The sequence below is a fragment of the Amphiprion ocellaris genome, chromosome 18, assembly GCF_022539595.1.
Source record: "Amphiprion ocellaris isolate individual 3 ecotype Okinawa chromosome 18, ASM2253959v1, whole genome shotgun sequence".
NCBI classification, from domain to species: domain Eukaryota; kingdom Metazoa; phylum Chordata; class Actinopteri; family Pomacentridae; genus Amphiprion; species Amphiprion ocellaris.
The window spans coordinates 22990580-23012009 of record NC_072783.1 but is presented as its reverse complement, the minus strand read 5'-3'; the positions used below and the strand labels follow the sequence as shown (position 1 = coordinate 23012009).

The 21430-nt window shown below is 39.5% G+C and overlaps 1 protein-coding gene across 1 annotated transcript in view; it reads left to right on the top strand.

Annotated features, from left to right (window-relative positions):
- Positions 1 to 19617, top strand: part of snx29 (sorting nexin 29) — a 175456-nt gene extending 155839 nt beyond the window's left edge. Inside the window, exons 20-21 of the mRNA XM_055004707.1 lie at positions 3637 to 3776; positions 14550 to 19617. Coding sequence (XP_054860682.1) covers positions 3637 to 3776; positions 14550 to 14676 — 267 coding nt within the window. The 3' untranslated portion in view covers positions 14677 to 19617. The remainder of the gene's footprint in view (positions 1 to 3636; positions 3777 to 14549) is intronic.
- Positions 19618 to 21430: the final 1813 nt, after the last annotated feature.

Genomic DNA, 21430 nt, shown 5'->3' with positions numbered 1-21430 from the left:
GTGGAAACTGTTGTCACCACATTTTCCACTAGTTGTTGCACACAGTGATTCACGCTCGGTCACTGACTCAGCGCTGGGATACAACAACATAAGAAGAAGTGCTGATGGTTGTCTTTAATTAGCTTGAAGTAATGAAGCAGGTTGCAGTCACAACTTCGCATGTGACAGTGATGGCACTGTTGGCAAAACATGAAGTGATGCAGTAGTCAGCTCAGTGGAATGTTACTGTGAATTTGTACGTGTAAATTAATAGATGGATGGATGGATAGATAGATAGATGAATAACATCATATCACACATATACAGTTGTTTTGTTTTTTCCCATCATTGCACAGAACCAGGTTTCACTGCAGACAGTGTTCAGCTTTTGGCCAAGTGGATGGGAAGCCAGTGAGGGATCATTTACGTGTTGTTGCACCAGGTATTCCTGCTGGTCAAATTTCAGCTTCATAGTGCACAGGGTATAGTTGTACACTTCTTTCTAACAACTACTTGTTTTGTATTTGTAATTTTCTGTTATGTATGTTGCTTTCGCTTTTAAAGGCGTGTTGTGCCCCTTTTGTCATTTTCCGGGTCAAAATACCGCAAAGATGGTTCATTCCACTATGACTGTGTAAGACCCCTAAGATGACTTATTCTGCATCTGTGATTAACACTGCAGAGAAAAACAGCTGACCACAGCTGATACTGGGATGAGGGCGTAAGACCAGGACTTTATATAACTTTTATTTTTCTCTCTGAATGATTATTTGACATAGAAATATCACAATAAGCACAGTGTTTGCTTTCCATTTAACCAGTTGACATGTAGTCGTAAAGGGTTGCATTTCAGTCACTGTTTTATACTTGTTTGAATGACAACAGGAGCAGAAATATATGTAAATGATTATGTTTATTAATGATTTATATATATTATATATATGATTTATGTTTTTTCATTTATTGGGAATATGTGAGCACAAAGGGGGAGAAAAACAAACAGTTAATGTTGCAATGAAGCACAACAGGCAACATGACAACACAGTAACCCATCCAGGGTTAGCTGCACAATGTGCTGATAGTAAGGATTCTTCTGTTATTGTGGGGACATTGCCATCACTACCAAAAAGTAATCTAGTGAATCTTCAGTTCCTCAGGTGCTGGGAGTGCATGAAGATTGTTGTGCTCACTCTTGCAGACAACAGCAGAACGTGTGGTGTACTTTGCTCGTGGTTCAGACATTTTCCAGTTAGCAAAAGCAGTTTTAGAAAGCAGACCTGATGGACTGTGAAGCAGCTGCTCATTCTGGATGACTCACCTGGAAGTAGTGGGCAGTGAGGGCAGATTGTACGAAGTCTGAGCTAGACGACTGTTGGTTAGTTAGGTGTTAGGTAGCACTTAGGTCAAATTCTTACTGACTTGTAAATTGGAAGGCTTATCAAGTTTTGGAGGGCTTGAGGGATGACAGAAGTATACATCTTCATATCTCAACAGCTTTTACTTGGTAACTGCAAGTTTTTAACAACCTCAAGACACAGTAAAACCTGATTTTCACCATATGGGAAGCAAATGATTGTATCGTGTTCCTCGCTGCAAGCCAGTTTTCAGAATTAGGAAAAGTTCAGTCTAGTCTAGAATTTAATTACTTCTGGGAAAATAGCAGATAACTTTTTGAAAAAGAAGGCCCCAAGAGCCTCAAATGTGAAACTTTTATTAACCACAAGTCATTTCATCGCAGCTGTTTGTTAATGGCTTTGAATCTGCTGTAGCCTTGTGTTATCAGTGCTTTGATTGTGCATTGGTGTTTTGAAATAGCAGTTATCACCTGCAGTAGTTTTTTTTTTAAAAGCGTCTCACCAACTCTTCATTGTTCTTATACAGAAGCATCAAATGTGTATTTTAATGCAGAACAACTGAACTCACTTGGGGTTTCAGATCAAAAGAGAAACAGTAGTTTAAAAAACAGGAAAATGTTGGCCTCCCACAATGGCTGTGTTTTCCAGTCTCCAAGCACCAGAGAGTAAAACGAAGCACTGCCCAGGCTTTGTTGTGAGTCGTGCTGGATGTCGATTAGCCATGCTAACGCTGGCCATGTGGCTGTGCGCCTCTGCCTCCAGAGTCGCTCAGTGGAAGCGGGTCTGAATGCTCAGATGAGTGCTCTTCATCCACATCAGACACAAAATGACAAAGTAAACACAAAATATTAAATGTGTTTATCCAAAAAAAATGCTGTTTTTTTTTTTAAGTGTGCACCATCTTGTCAGGAGATTTGTGGGGATTTGTGGCCAATGGCAGCGTGACCGTTCAAAGTGTTTTTGGTTTTAAATGCAGACAGGCAGCATTTATATGGACAGTAGAAAAACTCAGACCTTTCCAGAATTTCAGGCCTTTAAATCTCAAAATGCAACTTGCTTAAAGAAAGTTAATGCTGGTGGAACAGACGACCCCTCCCCACCGCAGTGGCCATGGATCGATTCCAAGCCGTGGCTTGACTTCATCTGTCACTTCTCAACTTAAGAAAGGCTAGAAAATACCCGAAAAAAGAAGCATGTGTTTGTCAGACCAGCTTCTTTCCTTGGTTCAGACCTTGATCTGTCAGTTATCCTGTTGTGCTCTGTAGCTTCTGTGGAATTATTTGGCCAGAAGCTGAGAGAGGCAACACGGGTATAGCAAAAGTAAAACAACAAAAACACAAAGAACCTGAATAAGAATAAAACCAAACTTACAGATGTAAAAGTTTTATTATTTCCAACCAGGTTTTTTGCTCATCTTTGATTCTGTCATGTGTTTTGCAATCATTTCTGTTTTTTTGTTTTGTTTTTTTTACTGTAATTATTACCTTCTCTTTGATGCCCACAGTGCATTGGCATCAGGACTGTACAACCAAAACATGAGCCAATATTGGGCAAATTAGGGGCGTTGGGAAATATATGACAAAGGAGTAATGTGATCAGGTAATTTTTAAACAAAGACCTACATTTTTTAGCCAAATGTATTCGGAGGAAGGAGACAGGTGAAACTATCACCAAAAATATCAGTTTAAATATCCATCATGGTCTAGAAACCTTCCATATATTTGTTGTATTTGTGCAGTTTGCAACACACTCTGCTAAAGTCTTGAGAGAAATATCCAAGTCTTCAGCTGCTAAACTATGCTCCATGATGTTTACCATACAGTCTCTACCTTTGTCTCGTCACTAAAACCTGTCAAAGATGAACAGCAGCACCTCTTTTATGAGCTTAAAAAACACAACAAACACTTGACTGGTAAATTTAAATCTATTCCAGTTGGGAAAAAGGCAAAATTTGTCCAGCATTTCTCTCTGCGATTGCTTATTAAACCAGCTGGTGCTGCGGCCAAGAATGATTCTACAAGAGCGGTGAGAGCGAACCAGAACAGCCAGGTGTACAGCCAGAACACAAAAACAATGATTTGAAAGACACCATGAAGGTATTCAGCTCTGCAGAGTTGCATGAAAAATATTTGTGGGTTCACGGCTATGGGCAGCCTCTTTCTCATTACACATAGTCAAGCACTCCATGTTCAGTATAAAAATACTGATTATTGCCACTGAATGTGACAGAAAAAGCTGCACGTTACAGCTTTGACCTCCGCGATTATTTATAAGGAGCACTTTCTTCTCTCTCTGTCTGCAGGATGCCAAGTTTGTGGAGGAGAGGAGGAAGCAGCTGCAGGGCTACCTTCGCATGGTCATGAACAAACTGATCCAGACTCTGCCAGAGTTCACAGCCCGCCCCACCAAAGAGACCCTGCTGTCTCTGCTGCCTTTCTGTCTGTAAGTGGACACACACAGGCGTGCTGGATACACATCGATAGCTTCTATGTGAGCATGTGTAGATATGTGTGTCAGGAAAAGGATTCCAGCGCATGTGAGCACATCTAGGGCACCTGTCTGTGAGAGACACCTGCAGTGTTACAGAAGTTTGAGTGGTAGAACCGAAACAGGAACCGTCAGATAATGTGAAAAGAAAAAAAATGTAAAAACCTTTGTGGCTCTCTTTGTATAGTCATAGCATTTGATGGTGGATTTAGCTGTTATTTTGTCCACAGCAAGCTCAGATATAAAGAAATCCACATTACTCACCTAATTATGAAATGTAATCTTTCTCCAAGCCACTGTTTGCCTGTCAGATTTTGGCATTAATTTGTGTGTATTACCAATTTAATAATACCAATTGAATCTACAGCCGTTTCAGAAAGAATTAGCTGTCATGACTGTTGTGGTGGTAGTTGTTACCGGATACAAACAGGGGAGGATTAATGTCACTGTAAATGCCAAATCTCTTGTAAACAAACTTCAGCATTTTCCCTGCCTTTTACACTCACATTCACACATACCACGTGTATGTTCCCTCACATACACATTCACACACACTCAGGCCAGGCCAGTGTGAAAACGTGCACTGGCTAGCGGATGACCGACCAGGCTACATCCCACCAATACTCACATCACTTTCCACTCACTGCAATCAGTCAGCGTCTGTGAGCTGCCACTTCATCCGACTGGAGACATCCGAGTCATCTGGCAAAGTGCAACAGCAACATATGACACAGAAGGAGGATTTTCACTGCTTAAAGCCACTATGTGTAGGTAGATGTGTAGGATTTTTCCTTCCTGCTTAGAGCATTTCTGAAATAACTGAGAGAAAACTGAGCAGCTCCAGTGAAAACAGGCGCAGTCTATGTGTTGTGTTTTATTTATCTGAGTGTCTGTGGCTCGGTGACTTTCGCATCAGCGTGTTTCATTTGGTTCAAACAAACCCTGGTTCGTTTGCTAATTTCTTGCAGGTAATTTATGAAAGCTGACAAAGATGTGATTTTATAATGATCTCAAAGGATAAACAACTACATTTATCTGCTGATTATAGTAGCTGTAAAGGAAGTGATCTCCTACGCGGTACAGCTAATTAGTCAACTTTTGGTAGCCATGGTGACGTATACTACCAGTCAAAAGTTTGGACACATCTTCTCATTCAATGCTTTTTATTTATTTGTATTATTTTCTACATTGTAAATTAATGCTGAAGATGAACATTTTTTTGTTTACAACATAATTCCCCTCTGAGTCTGATGTATTATTTTATAGTTTTGATGTCTTCAGTATATTCTACACTGTGTTAGATAGTTAAATAAAAACTGTTGAATGAGAGGATGTGTCAGGAAAGAAGTTAAACAAAGATGTGCTTTTCCTTTATTGTGAACTTTTCCCCCTGTTTTCAAGTTTCACCTGTTCAGCATCATTAATGTCATATGAAGTCTGGTTGAGGTCTTAGTGATGCTCAGGGGATAGATCTACTGAAAATATCCTGTCGGCGGATTTTTTTACTTAAAGAGATAGTATGCATTTCTAATCCAATTTTTCACATTCAACAAATATCTCATCTTGCTAGCTGTCCAATCTGTGTGTATGCTGGAAAAACATATGCTGTTCTTCCACAGCCCTGTCTCTGTAAATGAGAAAGTATGAAAAGTGGCTTAGACTGGTCCACACAACAATATTCCAATGTGGAGCAAGGAGGAAAGGGGCAGTGGGAGCTAGAGGGAGGGTAAATTTGCCACTTTCAGTCTGTATATGCTAACTAGCTAAATATTAGCAGTTTTTTTTGCCAGAAATGCAGCCTCCAACTTTAAGTACAAGTTGCAGTACCACAATGTAGAAACGTTCTGTTACAAGAAAGCATTCAAATTTTTACCTATGTATAGTTAGTAATTAAAATCAAATGAATGTGGTGGACTTAAAGGTATAATATTTGTCTCCAAAATATTGTGACGTACACCTCAGGTTTCCAGATTGATTTTTCTGCAGATCGAAATAGAGCTGATGTTGGAGGATGACATCACCAAAACTGTCTGAATTAATCAGCTGTCAGTCCATATTATTTTATTTTGGTTACTTTTTGTAATGTTCATCTTTCTTGGATGGTTTGTTTGGCATTAAATCTTTTTTCTTAGTCCAAGACTACCAACCTATAGGAAAAAAGTGAGCATAAGAAAAGCACACAAAGTATCACCTTTATTGGATTTGGGTTCCCAGTGGTGATCTTTATTTGACATTATTGAATTAAAGAAAGAGATGTATTCCACACAAAGAAAACCTGTGATTTATAGAAATTCTTGTGGGAAATAATAGAGCATTGAGGAACACAAACTAAACATGCAGCCAGAACAACAATCATGGAAACAGAACTTTAAAGGCCTTCATTACTCACACAGGTGCAAGTGAACAGCGGACATTTGCTGGGAACCAATTAATTGCAGAAAAAACAACCCATTTCAAGTGGGATCACACCAAGCAAAGAGCAAATAATTTAAAAAACTACATTTCCACAGTGTTAGTATGTAAAGATGCTCCTATTGAGAGGTAGTTCTCCACAAGGGAGTGGTCCATTAGAATAAGAGTGGGCACAGAGGCCTGTTTAAACCTCCAAAACACAGACTGCTCATTATTTAGTCTGCCCCGAGAGACTTAATAATCACGTCTCTCTTTCTCATATCTCTGACCTGAAATAGAAACCTTTCTTTTGTACGACTGGCATGAAATATTACAGTGTCAAAATGGCAAATTCTGCCTGAGACTTCCTGACATTACCTTCTGCTGTTCTTCCTACGCTGAAACATTGTTATTCAGCATTCAGTATGTCTCCTCATCACCTCAGAAAAGGTTAGTGTTATAGTGGAGATGATGCAAACAGAAACAACAACAACAGGACCATGCAGCAACATTCTGACCGTCATATCATGCCACATGTCTTGCTGTAAATTGTAGTGACACCAGAATAGTCGCACACGTGGCTCAGTGGAATTACAGTCCACACTGGATCAAGCCAGATCTGTGTATCCTAATACTCCTGGCTTGTGTAAATAAAGGCGCAGTGCTTCTCAACAGAGATCCTCTTTAGTGTGTTTACATACACACCAGTATCACAGCTATGAGTCCTGTCCCAGTTTTGATCCTATTTGATATATGGCATTTACACGCAGCACAGATAAATCTGATCTTATCTATATTCCTGTATACATGATAAATACTATTTCAATTTTTTGGAACGTTTTAGTCTTTGCCGATTTTCTCAATTCAACAGTTAATTTTAAAACAAAAGTTACAGTTAATATCTAATCAAGTCACAGAAAAAAGGTATTAATTGACATGTCAACTGCCAAAAATAGGCCAAAGCTACACTTTTATATATGGTGATTCATTGTTTTATGTTTACATATTACACCATTTTTCCTGTATTTACATGGGCAAAAAATATTGTTGCTTTGCAGACATTTCCCACTATTTGAAAGAAAAATTATGTATTTTAAGGGTTGAAAAATTGTAACTAATTATTTAACAGTTATTTTACAGATTGGCCCTTTTTTGTTTTTTAAAAACTAAGCAGAAAAAAGTATTAATTTGCACATTTGACTATTTAAAAAATAAAAACACCAAAAACTGTACATAATATGCACATCAAAAATCAATGCTTTTACAAATAGTAATTTCTTCTTTTATAGTGTATGATGGTAGAATTGCACAGCTTCACTTCATTTAAATCAGGTAAAAATATCATTACTATTTTCAGTGTTTTTGCAGTTTTTAAATGTTATAGTATTCTGCCTTTTGTTTTTCTTTTTTTTAATGCAGATTTTTTTTTTTTTTTTTTTTTTTTTTGGTCTCCTTGCTGCCAGATTTTAAACATTTTTCAAAGGAATTTTTAAATCCCGGTTATTTATTGCTGCATGCTGTTTGTAGACGTGACTAGTGAGATTAGGTCGCCAGCTCAGTTACCTCCCCACACCTCCACAGGTTGTTGGCAGCTGTGAAAAACCAGTGTGCCTGTTCAGTTGGCATGATCAAACCTGTGCTGGTCATTTTCAGTGAGAAGTAAAAGCCTTGACTAGTCATTAATGTGGTCACAGTGGAGACACTAGTGGGAATATTTCTCAGCTTTAAATCAAACCACATTTAATTGCCAGACCACAGTATCAGACAAAAATATCTGAACATTTCAGATCTACAGATTGTTTCCTTTCCCCCCCAAGTGACACTGAATGAATCCGTAATAACACTATTTTTCAAGTGTCTCAATTTTGTGACGGCTGTTATTTATGCTCCATTATCTGTCCTCTGGACCTCCAATGATGCCACCAGATGTTACTGCTGGCAGATTTGTGACAAAAAGGCAAAGCCTATATACGGGTGGAGAGACTCAAATACAAGATGACAGCTGCTCTGGTGCACTGAATGAATCGAAAACCAGCAGAGAGAGAAAATTATAGGACATACAACGGAGAGAACGATAAATGGAATTCTACAGCAAAACATGAAGAAAGCAGGACTGAGGTCCAAGGAAGAGTCAGAGGAAAGATGGAAACAAAGACTCGGGTTCAGCACCTCAGATCACCAGCTGAAGGACTCAGCAGGAAGGAGATCTCAAAACAGATGAATCTCAAAACTCCACAATGCTGCTGCAGTGACCTAAACACCTTATTAAACAAGGGTGTCGTAACTACATTAAACTGAATTAGTGTTATTTCTCAGTGAAAATATTTCCAATACAAAGCCAGAAATAAGTTGCTGCTTTCCCATTGCAGTTAAATAATGTATGAACCCGAAGTTGAGTCATTCAGAAACTGTAACACTGCTAATCCTCCAGTGGTTGGGTTTTGTCATAAGTCAACTCTCAGACTGATGAGAGTTGGCAGAAAAAAATATTACTTGGAAGTGTTCCCACTGCTTTGATTTTACTTTGCACTGCTTTGACAGAGGCGCTGACACCAGACGCCACTATTTGATCACACTGATCTTTTACAGGATGAGAAAGTAAAGTCAGAGTGGATGGCATCTTTCTTTTTCAGAGGATCAAATAAGTGCTCTGAGGAGAAACAGGCAGGTTCTGAAACTGAATCTTAGCTGAAGTCAGTAATCTCCATGTATTGTGATATAGTCTGTTTTCACCTGCAAAATACAGTTAAACGTTCATGTTAAAATATGGACTTTTATGATACAAATTTGTACAGAAAACAATCCCAATTGATTCTGCTATATATATTTAATACATAGGGCTAATATATTTAATGTGGGCACATTGCTTGCTACTATTTAAGGAAGTCGTATCACTAACACAACAGGTGAGGTTGTAACATTAGCTGCTAGCTAATCTGATTGTCTTACCTGTTAAGATCAAGTGTGGTGCAGATGTTCTGTGTTTGTTTATGCAATAGAGATGATCACAAATATGTAACACTTGATAATGTAGCAACATCCCATCTCAGTATCAGTGTCGTCTGCCTTTATCCCCTAGTGAGTCTTTTCTGTAGCAAATAGTGAGTGGACAATCTGAGCACAGCTACAGTCTTCCTGTTCAGTTGTCGTAGAAATGGATTCATTGACATTACAGCTTAATTGCTGTTTAGATTTTGTTCTTTGCTTTAGATGTAACTCTACATTGTTGCTTCATGTAGAATACATGTATTTCTTTTCACTCCTCCACACTCATCAGAGCTCGAGCACACCAGCTCACCTACAACTCAGACACCGTAAAGCTACTTTATGCTACACAATGACACTCTGTAATATTGGAGTATTCAGAGACACATGTTGGAGCCACAACTGATTTCTGAATATGAACATATAGAAAGTGAACTGACATTACATATGAAATCCTGGAAGTACGAATGTGTGTTTTCAGACAATCATTGGTACTCTGCTGTTGTAAGTTGGAAATGCTTAGCTGTGGTGTCGACTGCTTATTTCAATACTGATGTGTCTCCCAGCATTAAGAAAACACCACATGGACACGTTAACAAACAAAACAACTTGATCTTTACAAGATGGAGTCTTAACGACTGTGTTTTATACTTGAGAAATCAGTCAGACAGCAGCGAATATGTTTGTTTGTGCTCGATGGCCAACACACTCATGTGTATAGATCTCAACGTGTCTCTCCACACTCAGTTCTTTTGACTTGCATGCTGCAGTTTTCTTCACTTGTCTGGAACAGTGACATGGTCACACCTCTCCCCAGATTTGCCACCACTTAGTATGCAGCTCAACCTCACCACTTTTATGGTTTACTCAGAACACAAAGTACACACACTCAGTGTGGGCTCTCGCCTTATTGACCTGCTGCCTCAGAAATAAAAAAAACAGTGTTGTCGACCTTTGTCTCATTGTTAAGAGCAGTTTGAGGCAGTTTGACTTTGGAATAAGAAAATAACCTTTTATGGTGGCCTAAAACTATGTATCTGTGTCTACCTGTACATGTTGTTGGTTTTACTTGTAAGGAATACTGTTTGTGTGTCGATTTGTGTGTGCATCAGGGAGAATAGTTTATTGTTCAGACTGTAGTAATTACTTGTGTACCTGTTTACTCCAGTTAGCTTCCTCTGCAGTCACATTACTAATATTCCAACAGTGCCTGGGAAAGTTATTATCCTGCACAAATCGATATCATGTCCAAATGGGGGACAAACACATGCTGAGAGCCTGAAAAAATCTATAAGCCTAATTAATTTGCCACACTTAGCTGCTTTACCCAGTTTGATTTGAATAAATGAGATGGCTTGCGGTTCCACTCTGCATGCTGTCCTCAATTTAGTCAGTTTTTGCTGATATAAGTCCCCATCACATCACTGTTTGGCCAACCTTGGTCAAATTCAAATAGAGTGGCTGCGTTTGATTGAACCTGCCTGGTACGATGGAGATATGGGAATAGGTGGCACTGGAGCCACTGCTAAATGAATACTTGGTGCCAGAGGAAAAGGAATAATGTTCACCATATTAACGAAGTTGAGGTTATTCTCAGATTGGCTGGTCACACCGTCCCCCTCCCCCCAAAGCTGTTTGATCTCACTGGTTATGACACAGACACTTAGGAGACATACATTTTTCATACTTAAGTGTGAATCTTGATTTGTGCTTACAGTCTTGTGCTGTTACTGTCTCCTCCGCCTGTTTTAACACGACTTACTTTCTTTTCTCTCTCACTGTTCTGCTTTTTTGGCCACTGCTGCCTCACATGCAGCCATACGGCTCACAGTGACACCTTTAGCCAAAGCGCCACACCATGAGTGCATTTATTTTTAGCAGGCATTGTTCAAGTGGGAATCAAACTCCCTAACACGGGACGGCCCAGATGTCCCAGCTAATCTTAATCATAGCTCTAGCAGCTGGAGTGCGTCATTAAAGAGGCCACTTGGACATCAAGTGGGACGTGCATCCTGCCACTTCACTGCTTTTAATATTCATTGAAAGTCCCTTTGTCAAAGAAACACTTGAGCTCACATGCACCTATTTGGAAGTCATTGCTTCATCGCGAGCAGCAGGTGAGAGGTCAGTGTCTTCTGGACGAAATCCCCAGAAAGAGGGCAGGAGAACACAAGACAGCACGAAAGCATTTATCTCCAGTCATTCACGCTGCCTGTCTTTCATTTCCTTCCTTTGACAAGTGCCTCTCATTCATCCCTGTCATTATCAGATAAGACTCTGGGATCAGGGGGTTGACATGCTGTGAAAACGGTCGCCATGGTAAATAGGGCAATGATGTCATCAAGTGACCAAAATGATTTCATCTCGAGCAAATGGAAACCTAAATATCATCACGAGATCGCAACCGACTATAATCAGAGTCCTTCTGTCACAAATTATGTTTTCTAGTGATGAGGGCAGGAATAATGGAAAATGAATCCCATGTGACTATATTAAAGCAAAAAAGAAAAAAAATCATCATATTGAATCAGCCTTTCACTAAATCCTTCCCCTTAACAGAAGCTGTGCATTCATGGCTCAATTACTCACTGTAACTAGGCAGGATGTGCAAAAGTACTAGTGATGATAGATAGATAGATAGATAGATAGATAGATAGATAGATAGATAGATAGATAGACAGACAGACAGATAGATAGATAGATAGATAGATAGATAGATAGATAGATAGATAGATAGATAGATAGATAGATAGATAGACAGACAGATAGATAGATAGATAGATAGATAGATAGATAGATAGATAGATAGATAGATAGATAGATAGATAGATAGATAGATCGATAGATCGATAGATCAATAGATCGAATTTCTATATGTTTTCCAATAAAAAAAGTATAGATTCTAGTACCATTACAACTAGGGATGTTCGATATTGGCTTTTTTGCCGATAACTGATATGCCGATATTGTCCAACTCTCAATTTCCGATTCCGATATCAACCGATATCGATACATGTGGGCTTGGAAATAATTCCAAACCACAGACATATTGTTAGTCAGGCACAGCAGGATTGTTACTGGAGCCACACTTGTTTAAACACTTCACGATGCAGTTTGATGATGTGATCATTTGCGCGCTGGTAAACACTGGTGAAATCTAGGCATTATTTTATCGGTTTTCATGAAAGGCAAAGAAAACAATGACGATATTGACTGACATTTTTATGCCAATATCGGGCCGATAATATTGGTGGGCCAATGTTGTCGGACATGTGTAATTATAATTACAACTAGTAAAATACACAATGACTAAGCAAAGACACCAGGAAATGGAAACATTTGTTTTATTTACCAACCTTTAACAGAATCTCATACTGTTCTAAGGCTGCTCTGCTTTTAATCCATTTAAAGGATTGTGTCATTTTTTTTTTTTTTTTTTACATTTCCCAAAACATTAAAAAAGAATTGAAACAATGAATTAAACAGCCTATACCTGCTCTAACAAGATGCAACTGTAAGAATGTTTACCTAGCTAGCCGCCTACAGTAGTTACCAGGCAGCAGACCATTCCAAGGTCAGCTACCAACCTTTGTGTGATTACATAATATGGAAGCAGCTCTGTTCACAACTATCTACAACATAGTTTTTGTCAGTGGCTCTCTATGACATGAGTATGCCACCACAACATGAAAACCACCTGCCTGATATTGTGTAAGTCCATGTCAGGTCACGAACACAGGACCTCTGGAGGTGCCTCGGGTGTCTGACACGTGGATGTTGGCAGCAGATCCTTTAGGTCCTTTGGGTTGCAGGTTGGAGCCTCTGTGGATCTCCTTCGTTCCAGCGCATCCTGTGAATGCTAGATTGGATTGGGATCTGGGGAGTTTGGAGGCCAGGTCAGCATCTTGCACTCTTTGTCGGGTTCCTTGACCTGTTCCTGAGTAGTTTTTCTGGTGTGGCGGGGTTTATTATCCTGCTCACGGAGGCAGGTGGCGTTGTGTGCTGTTGCATGGGGAGGTGTGTTGGTCTGCAGCAATGATTTAGTGGGTGGTACGTGTAAGAATAGCATCCACATGATTGTCAGGACCCAAGGTTTCCTAGCAGAACACTGCATTTTAACGAGATGACCGGTGCTCTTTACTTCAGCTGTTAGTGCTTTTTAAGTTGTGACTAATTGGTGTATACTCTTTAGAAATATGAGCAAATATATGAAATGTGAAGTGCAAAACTGTATTTTGTGACAGCGAACAGTCTGTCCTTGTGTTTTCCTCATTACACTAATAATACTAGGACTCACTGGCTATAGAATACAACACTGATGCTGTGTTTTTATTCCCACATCTTCTACACTGATAATTGATGAGGACTTTTTTCTGGATTGTGCAATTTTAGCATTAGTGCAAAGTCTTTGAAAAAGGTTTTAAAAAGTCATAAAAGGTAACAAAACACAGTTAATTATGTCAAAAGTGTTATTTTTATGGAAATAAAAGGTCTTCTTTTGTCCACTTCTATCTGAAATCTGGAACCTCTTGTTTCAAAAACTACTAAAAAAAATCTGAGTTATTCATGTTATCACACTGTCCACAGCCTTCAAGCAATATTTATCATATTACCTCAAGCTTAACAGACACTCCATATCACTGAAATCAACTGTCACTCTGAACAGTCGACATATTAGCAAACTTAATTCACTACTCATGAAAATCATACACTTACCTCTGCAGGGCCTAATTTCTGTTTTCAGTGTATCATCATACCGACGCACAATCCTGATTAAAAGCATACTCTGTTAGTCCAAGACACTTTAATCCACTTCTAATGGTGTCTTCGCATAAGGTTGGGGTGTGAAAAGCTGCAGTGTTTTGCTATTTGTTTTCCCAAGCCTGACATGAAAGAGATTTTTTTGTTGTTGTTGTTTTCACAATTTTGAAAGAATTGGAAAAATTATATTCCAAAGTTCACTGATTCCAGAGTTCATCCAGATGCAGTTCACTTTTATCACAGTGAACTGCATCTGAGTTGTGCTAAAACCAAAGCACTTGACAGATGTAGAAATGGTAACTAAAGGGAAGCACACAGTCAATTAGACAAATTTCCATTTTGCTATTTCCAATTAGCGATTAATGTGGAATAAGTGGGATTCAGCTTATTTGGTTCATGAAAGCGTCTCCATTTGCCGTTTTGACTAACGTGTGTAAAGTCCTGTGGCAGAAGGGAAATGATGCATTTAGGCCACCAGATGCAGCATCAGTGGTGTGTTTGAATAATAAACTTGGTAATAAACTTCACCAGATGTTCCTTTAAAGTCCATGGCTTTTTTTATTCTCCTCCCTGCTGTTTTCTCTCATCTAGCGACACACCCCAGGCCAACGATGGCGGAACCAAGACGCCGCGCTCCAAAACTTCGTCCCGCTTCCCCAGACTGGGACGCAGCCGCAACCAGGAAGCCAGACCTGAGCCGCAGAGTGGCGACCTTTAACCTCGCTGCTTTTGAACTGAAGATCTCTGTACTCGCTGATGCTCCGGCGTCTCTGTTCTGTGACAAGCAGAGCGTGAGGACATTTAGGGCGTCTAACGGACCTTCAAAGCAGGTAAAAAGCCTCAGTCGAGGAATCGAGACGGATGCGTTCACATTGCAGGCCTCTCTCTAGGAGAATATGTAAATGTTTCTGTGTGATGCCTGTCTGAGTAAGGGATAAAATACTTGCCCGAGGCTGCCTATCGATGGACCCGATCATACAGCAACTCTTACCTCACTGAGAGACCAGAAGACTCTTAGTAAACTGCACATGGACTAGCCTGGACTGCTCTCTCTTATCTCAACACACTGAGATGATGGGGACACGTTTTTTTTGTTGTTGTTTTTTTTTATCTTACTCTGTTCAGTTTTGTAGTGTATCATGGTCACAGTGCCTACAGTGTTTTGTAGCTGCTTTCCTGCTCTGGTTTGGGTGAGAGGAGTACGCAGAGGTGAAGAGAGGGTAAATTAAAGTCTTCTCTTGGGGAATGAAGATTGTTTTTCAGCTAATATGTCAACATTATGGTGCCATTACGTTTTTTCACAACAGTGATTCACAATCAGGGGCGTGGAACACCAGGCAACGGGCATTCCTTTTTTTCCCTACTTCTGTTATAATATTATTATGACTTTTATGAATAATTTGCAGTACATGTAACATATCTTAATGCCACCAGGGATGCAGTGCGTCTTAAATTCCACATAATAGTCAAATTAAAAGATTAGGGTTACACATCATTAATAAAACCAAATGTCTTAGGGTTAGTGCAAAAATGTGTTATTCATCTTTTCTTGAAAGGAACAAATTGCAGTACAACCTTATTATTAGAAAATGTTGTAGAGTCTGCGCAACTCATTTGTCCATTATTAGCCACAAGAAATAACAGTTTTCACAGTAGAAACAGATGTGTGCATTTGAAGTGGGATCAGAAATGATAAAATTTATGGCAAAACAACAAAATCAGACACATTCCATCCTCTTTACATTTTGGAATAAAAATATACAGAGTTCAAGGCGAAACTTCCGTCATATTATACACTCACCAGCCAATTCATTAGGTACAAAATTCTATTCTTTTGAAGCTTCTGTATTTTCAATTATCCACAATAGGGAGAATTTTAAATACAATGTCGTCTAGTCCACCACCACCCACTATGACCTCCATAATGAAGTAGAATCATCACCTGTTTGACAACATCAACAGAAGCTCAAAAATGTAGACGCTTAGGAAGTGTAAATTCATGGTAGAGCTGTGTGTAAAGATGGACAAACCCTTCATGATTTCCCCCCCGAGGTGATATCATACTCCACCACACTTCTTAAACTTACTGCAGTGGCCATCTTGACAGTGTCTGCCTCATTTTAACTCTCAGCTAATCTAACAAAAAGCAAAGAAGTTGTGTGTGAGTGGAGCTGAGGAGGGCCATGTGAACATCTCAGGCTCCAGGACTGTCATTTCACAGCACCCACCTGCCAGACCCTTCATTATGTATTACTTTAAGCCTTAAAAAGATGAGTTATATAAAAAATTACCCCCTCCACCTTTGTCGTGATCAAGTAAATTAACTATAGACACCAAAACCATTTTTTTGTACCAGGTTGTAAACGTGGATTTCAGCTGTAAAGTTGAGCACGTTGACATGGGAATCTATAAGAAGTGACTCAGTTTTGCAGCCAGCCTCAAGTGACCATTCACGGAATTGCAGTTTATGGCACTTCTGGATTGCATTCATTTTTCAAACCAAGCAGTCACCACTTAGTTGGACTGCATTTCACAAGTGTACCTAATGAAGTGGCTGGTGAGTGTTTAAATTTCAGTTTTAGTGCATATTAAAATGACAAGTTAAACTGACTGTATGAGACCATTGAACATTTAATCAATAATATCAATAGAAATCCACATGTAGTACAGTGTTAGTTGACTGTAATGGGAAAAATTAACTCCTAAAACAGGCGTCATTTTCAACTGTTTGATTTTTGTTTTTTTAATTAAGATTAAAAGTGATGATGAAATATGAAAAAAAAAACTTGGATGAGTAAAAATGAAAAGATCTTTAGTGTTTCCCCCAAAAAGACACATACACGCCCTTGACAAAAAAGAAAAAAATAATATAAGGCTCTGTTTTTTTCTCCCTTAATGGTATTTTGACATCCCTCATTGAGAAAGGTCATAAATAAGCATCCATTCTTGTATCCTCTCAAAAATATCTTTACACATATTTAACTGAGTTCAGTTTTTGATATCTGCTTTGATGTATGTGATAAATTTGTGTCAAATATTTTTGAGAACAACGGAAGGGAAGTACAGTGTTACAATGAAAACAGATGAGTAAGCTGTGTTTTGGACGGTTAACGTCACATAAATATGAGTCTTCATCAAAGGTCGCCTGGCTGCTCTGCAAAATCCCTTGTTTAATGATTGTTTAGCTCATGTGTCTTAGCGGGATTTAATGCAGCGCTATGTTGCAAACGAATGTTTTAAAAATGACTAAACACTTGAAGAAAAGCTGCTTGTTAGAGGTGTGAGGAAAGGACTGCTGAGCATCAAGTGTGTGTAAAACAGAAGCTCATGCATATGTATGGGTCACCCAAGAGTAGTCAGAGACGATGTTCAAATGAGGAGTGATTGTGTTAAAAGGGCTTTGGAAAACTTGAATCAAAGGGTCGGCTGGCAAAGTGGTAAACAGTGTTGGCTGTCGTTGATGGGAGCTGAACAAACAAGGCTTGTGGGTTTTAATTAAGTTGTTGTTCTTACGCAGAAATGACCCTCGCAAGGATCCAGCCGCTGGAAAACACTGCACAATGCCATCAGGAAACTCTCACAAAGATGCGGGGAAGTAGGGGTTTTTATCAGACTTCCCCGAGATCCTTTACAGAAAGATTCCATCTGTGAGTTACGTGTTTTGAGCTGGCAAATAAAACATCAAGAAAAGGATATAGTATCAAAACTTTTTGAAGAACATATTTGTTAAATTGATACCTTTTCAGACAGATGGCACTGCTGCGGCCTCCTTTCTAGAACTGTAAACTAAACATGAATTTGTATCCTTTCTTTTATTGAATGCTATTCTTTGCTGTGATGCAGTGAAACTGTGGAATTGGTGGTGTTTTAGGTGTAGTACTGCCTTATATGCATTAGAAAAATCAGCCCAGAGGATCATACTGCTGTATAATCTCTATATTATAACAACAAACAAGTAGCCTTTTAATAGAGAACTCTTTTACAGTTAAAAATGTGGGATGAGTCTGTCTCTAGGATTACTGGTGGGTTTTATTTCTCAGCACAAATCCTCCATACTATATGTTTGTATGTAAATGTACAGTAACTGAACAGGATCATTCCTAGAAAGCTGTCTTTAAAGGAGCACTCCACTGATTTAAGCGTCGCACTCCTGTGATGTCAGCCATGCATCCATATTTTTGTGCACATTTTGAAATATTGCATTGCAAGAATTTAATGGAAGCAGCAAAAAATCAAAAACTTCCACAATTTAAAAAAAAAATGGCTCATTTGAAATGTTTTTTTGGAGTTTTTTAGTAAAACTTAATGCACATGCAAGACAGATGCAGCTTTTTTGAATAAGTTCTAATGTAGCAAACCTTTATTTCACATGACTGATCAGTCTGCTTCTTAGTAGCTGATATGACAGAATAAATACCTGAATTTTCTTTAGGATCTTTGTCCAGGTTTTTTGGCAGCTTCTACTTCCAACTTCTTCTTCTACTCTGTTTATCACATCTATGTAGCCTATACTGCCACCTTCTAAAGGCTTTCTGTAACCAAGTTTTTTGCTCCGAAGCAGTTAATGGGAACAAGCCATTATTTTTTTTAATGTTTTTGCGGGAGATTTCAAAATTTAAATCCTCCTAACAGTTATATGGAAACACAGCTATTATCAGTCATGGTGCAGCTTGGTGCCTACATTACCCACAATGCAACTCACCCACTGACATTTGGAGATTTAGGTGTGTTTTGCTAGTAGTGGCTAATGTAGCCTCATGCAGAGATGAGCAGCAGCTCCTCACTTCTTTCTAATCCCACACACTCAGATGTTTCTCTTCTTCAGCCCCACCTGACTCAAGCGACATGACTGGATGTGTTCTCATTTTGTGAAGCTCACTCTGTAGCCACAAAAGCGTTTGTACAACGTTTTTCATTTTTTCATGTCTGCAGTTTCAAGATCTGACTTTGATGTGTCGCATCGGTGGAGTTCCCCCTGAAGGCAACTCAGTGGCTTCCTGTGGAGTTTCTGACCACTAGTAACTCTATGGAGCAGTTTTTATATTTGTGGGTCCACATTTTGATCGTGTGATTATTTGTGGTTCTGTTCCTTGATAGCAAACATGGGTGTACGCAGTGAAATATTACAAAATCAGCATCACACTTATTTTACAGAAGGACATGCACTCATCATATTTGTTAAACCTGTTTGATTTGGTGACTAAACTTTAGATTCCAGGAAAGGCAAGTTTAAACCTGAAACTTGGGTGTCGCCCAGCAGGGACTTCTTTGATTGGAAGTATGTTCATTCAAAGCATCTCAGGTTCTGTTCAGACTGCACAATACAAGCTGTTTATTGACAATAAGTGAAAAAACAGAGGCAAGTGCTTCTCAGAGAGGTTCCTGGTGGACACACACCTGCTCTCCTCTGTTTTGGTGAGTAGATGTCATGATGTGGTCACAGACGCCTTTCAAATGGTTCCATCTCCTCCTCACAGTATCCTCCAGGTAGCCCGAGAGACGACGAACAAAGGAGGTGAGATTGGCTGAAACTGTTCCCTTACCTTGCCTGTTCTTGTGTACTTTTCTGTCCTTGCCTTAGTCAGCAGTCAGGCCTTATCTATCAGTGTCACAGCAAGAGGGGGGTGAACAATAAAGTATGATGTGTACAGAACCTACACTTCCAACGCCTCTGTGTCACTGCTGTCATTGTGAACCTTGCATTTATAGATGAAGGCCAAAGGCTGTTTCACTGTTCTGTTGCAGTTCTGTGTGTGAATACTTATCAGAGTACATTTATGTTTCCATGCATGTGTATGTCCACACACAGTAGGTGTGCATGGTGCTGTTTAAATACAGTCTAGGTGTCCTCTAAAGCATGCATGTGTTTATATGTCAAGATGAAAGCATCAGAGCTGTATGCACAGATGGGTAGATACTGTGAATTTCATTTTCGAAGCAGCTGTTTTGCCGGTTGAGTGATCATTTTAAACTTTACAGCTTCACCCAGTCGTCTGAGCTGTTGTGCAAACCAAACAGCCAGTTTGGGGAAGTCAGATCCTCGGTTCTAGGTTTGCTTTGCTGGGTCAGTAGAGAGAGAGAAAGAAGAATAGCGAGGGTGCACAAAATGCTCGTTGTCCATTGACCAGAAAATTGGTTACAAGCCCATTTAGGATGTGGATGGCTGCTTTTAGCAATGTTAGACATCACACACACACACACACACACACACACACACACACACACACACACACACACACACACACACACACACACACACACACATTCACACAACCAGCTGCATGCAAGCCAAGTACTGTTTGTACTGAGTGCTGAAACAAGACAGCCTGCAATGTTCCTCTTGTTTTATAGAATAGAATAGTAAAAGGTTGTAAGCAAGTGAATTTCTGGTGTAAAGTTGGTATTTTAACATGGGATCTGTGAGGGATTGACTCAGTTTTAGAGGAAGCCTCAAGTGACAGTTCAGTGAAATGCAGTATTTGGCACTTGGCTTGATTCGTCAGCCCCACAGGTTGCTGCATGGTCACAAAAGATAGGCGGGTCACAATTGACTGAACATTTCTAATTAGCCATTTGCAGCACACCTGGGAGATGCAGTGAAAGCAGCAGCTCAAAGGTGATTTGCTTGATCAGGTTTTTGCACCTTGTAACAATGTGGAACTTTTGCAGCAACAGTTTCCCCATAAATTGAAACTTGGGCATCAAGAGACTCCAAAACCAGGAGGAACGGCTGCTACCACCTACACCAGCCTGCACAGAAGTCCATGCATCACATGGGTTACAAGAAGCTTTTCCGGCTGCTACAGGTGAGTCAACTCTGTTTCCACCAGGCTGGGGGAAAAGAAGGAATATACAAGGGCACAAAAGGAGCATCTTTATATTAAGCTTGCTACTTGGTGCAGTTTTTAGGCTTGTAGGAATGTTAAGTTCAAATAGGGGCATGTTTTCTGGCTGCAAATACACCAAGAAAAGCACTCAGAGAGAGCAGTACTCCATCAAGGCTGTTCAATCATTGTATCATTTCGGATGGATGACATCCTTAATAAAAAATGACCTTGCGCTGAGCACAGGCAGGTGTTATGCATGTGTATGTTATGTACGGATACCAAATCTTGTGACCTAATTATGTACTGGACGGTGGGAATTGATGAGACTCGGAAACACCCCCACAATTTAATCAATTGTTCCCTGCATGATTTCCGACGGATAAGTCCCAGTAAGACCACATCGGTCGATTTGTAGTAGGATCACAATCATGTGATCATCAGCAGGCAGCTGACGTAGTGTTCACTTCTTGTCATAGTTACAGTGATGCCGTGATGCTATCTCACAGTGATACAGAAATCTTCAACAAATCCGTGGATCCAGACTATAAACTGCATCACTACCAAAATTTAATCACTTGGTCCTTGTGTCATATCTGACATTCCCTGAAAATTTCATCCAAATTCGTTATTCTGTTTTCGAGTAAT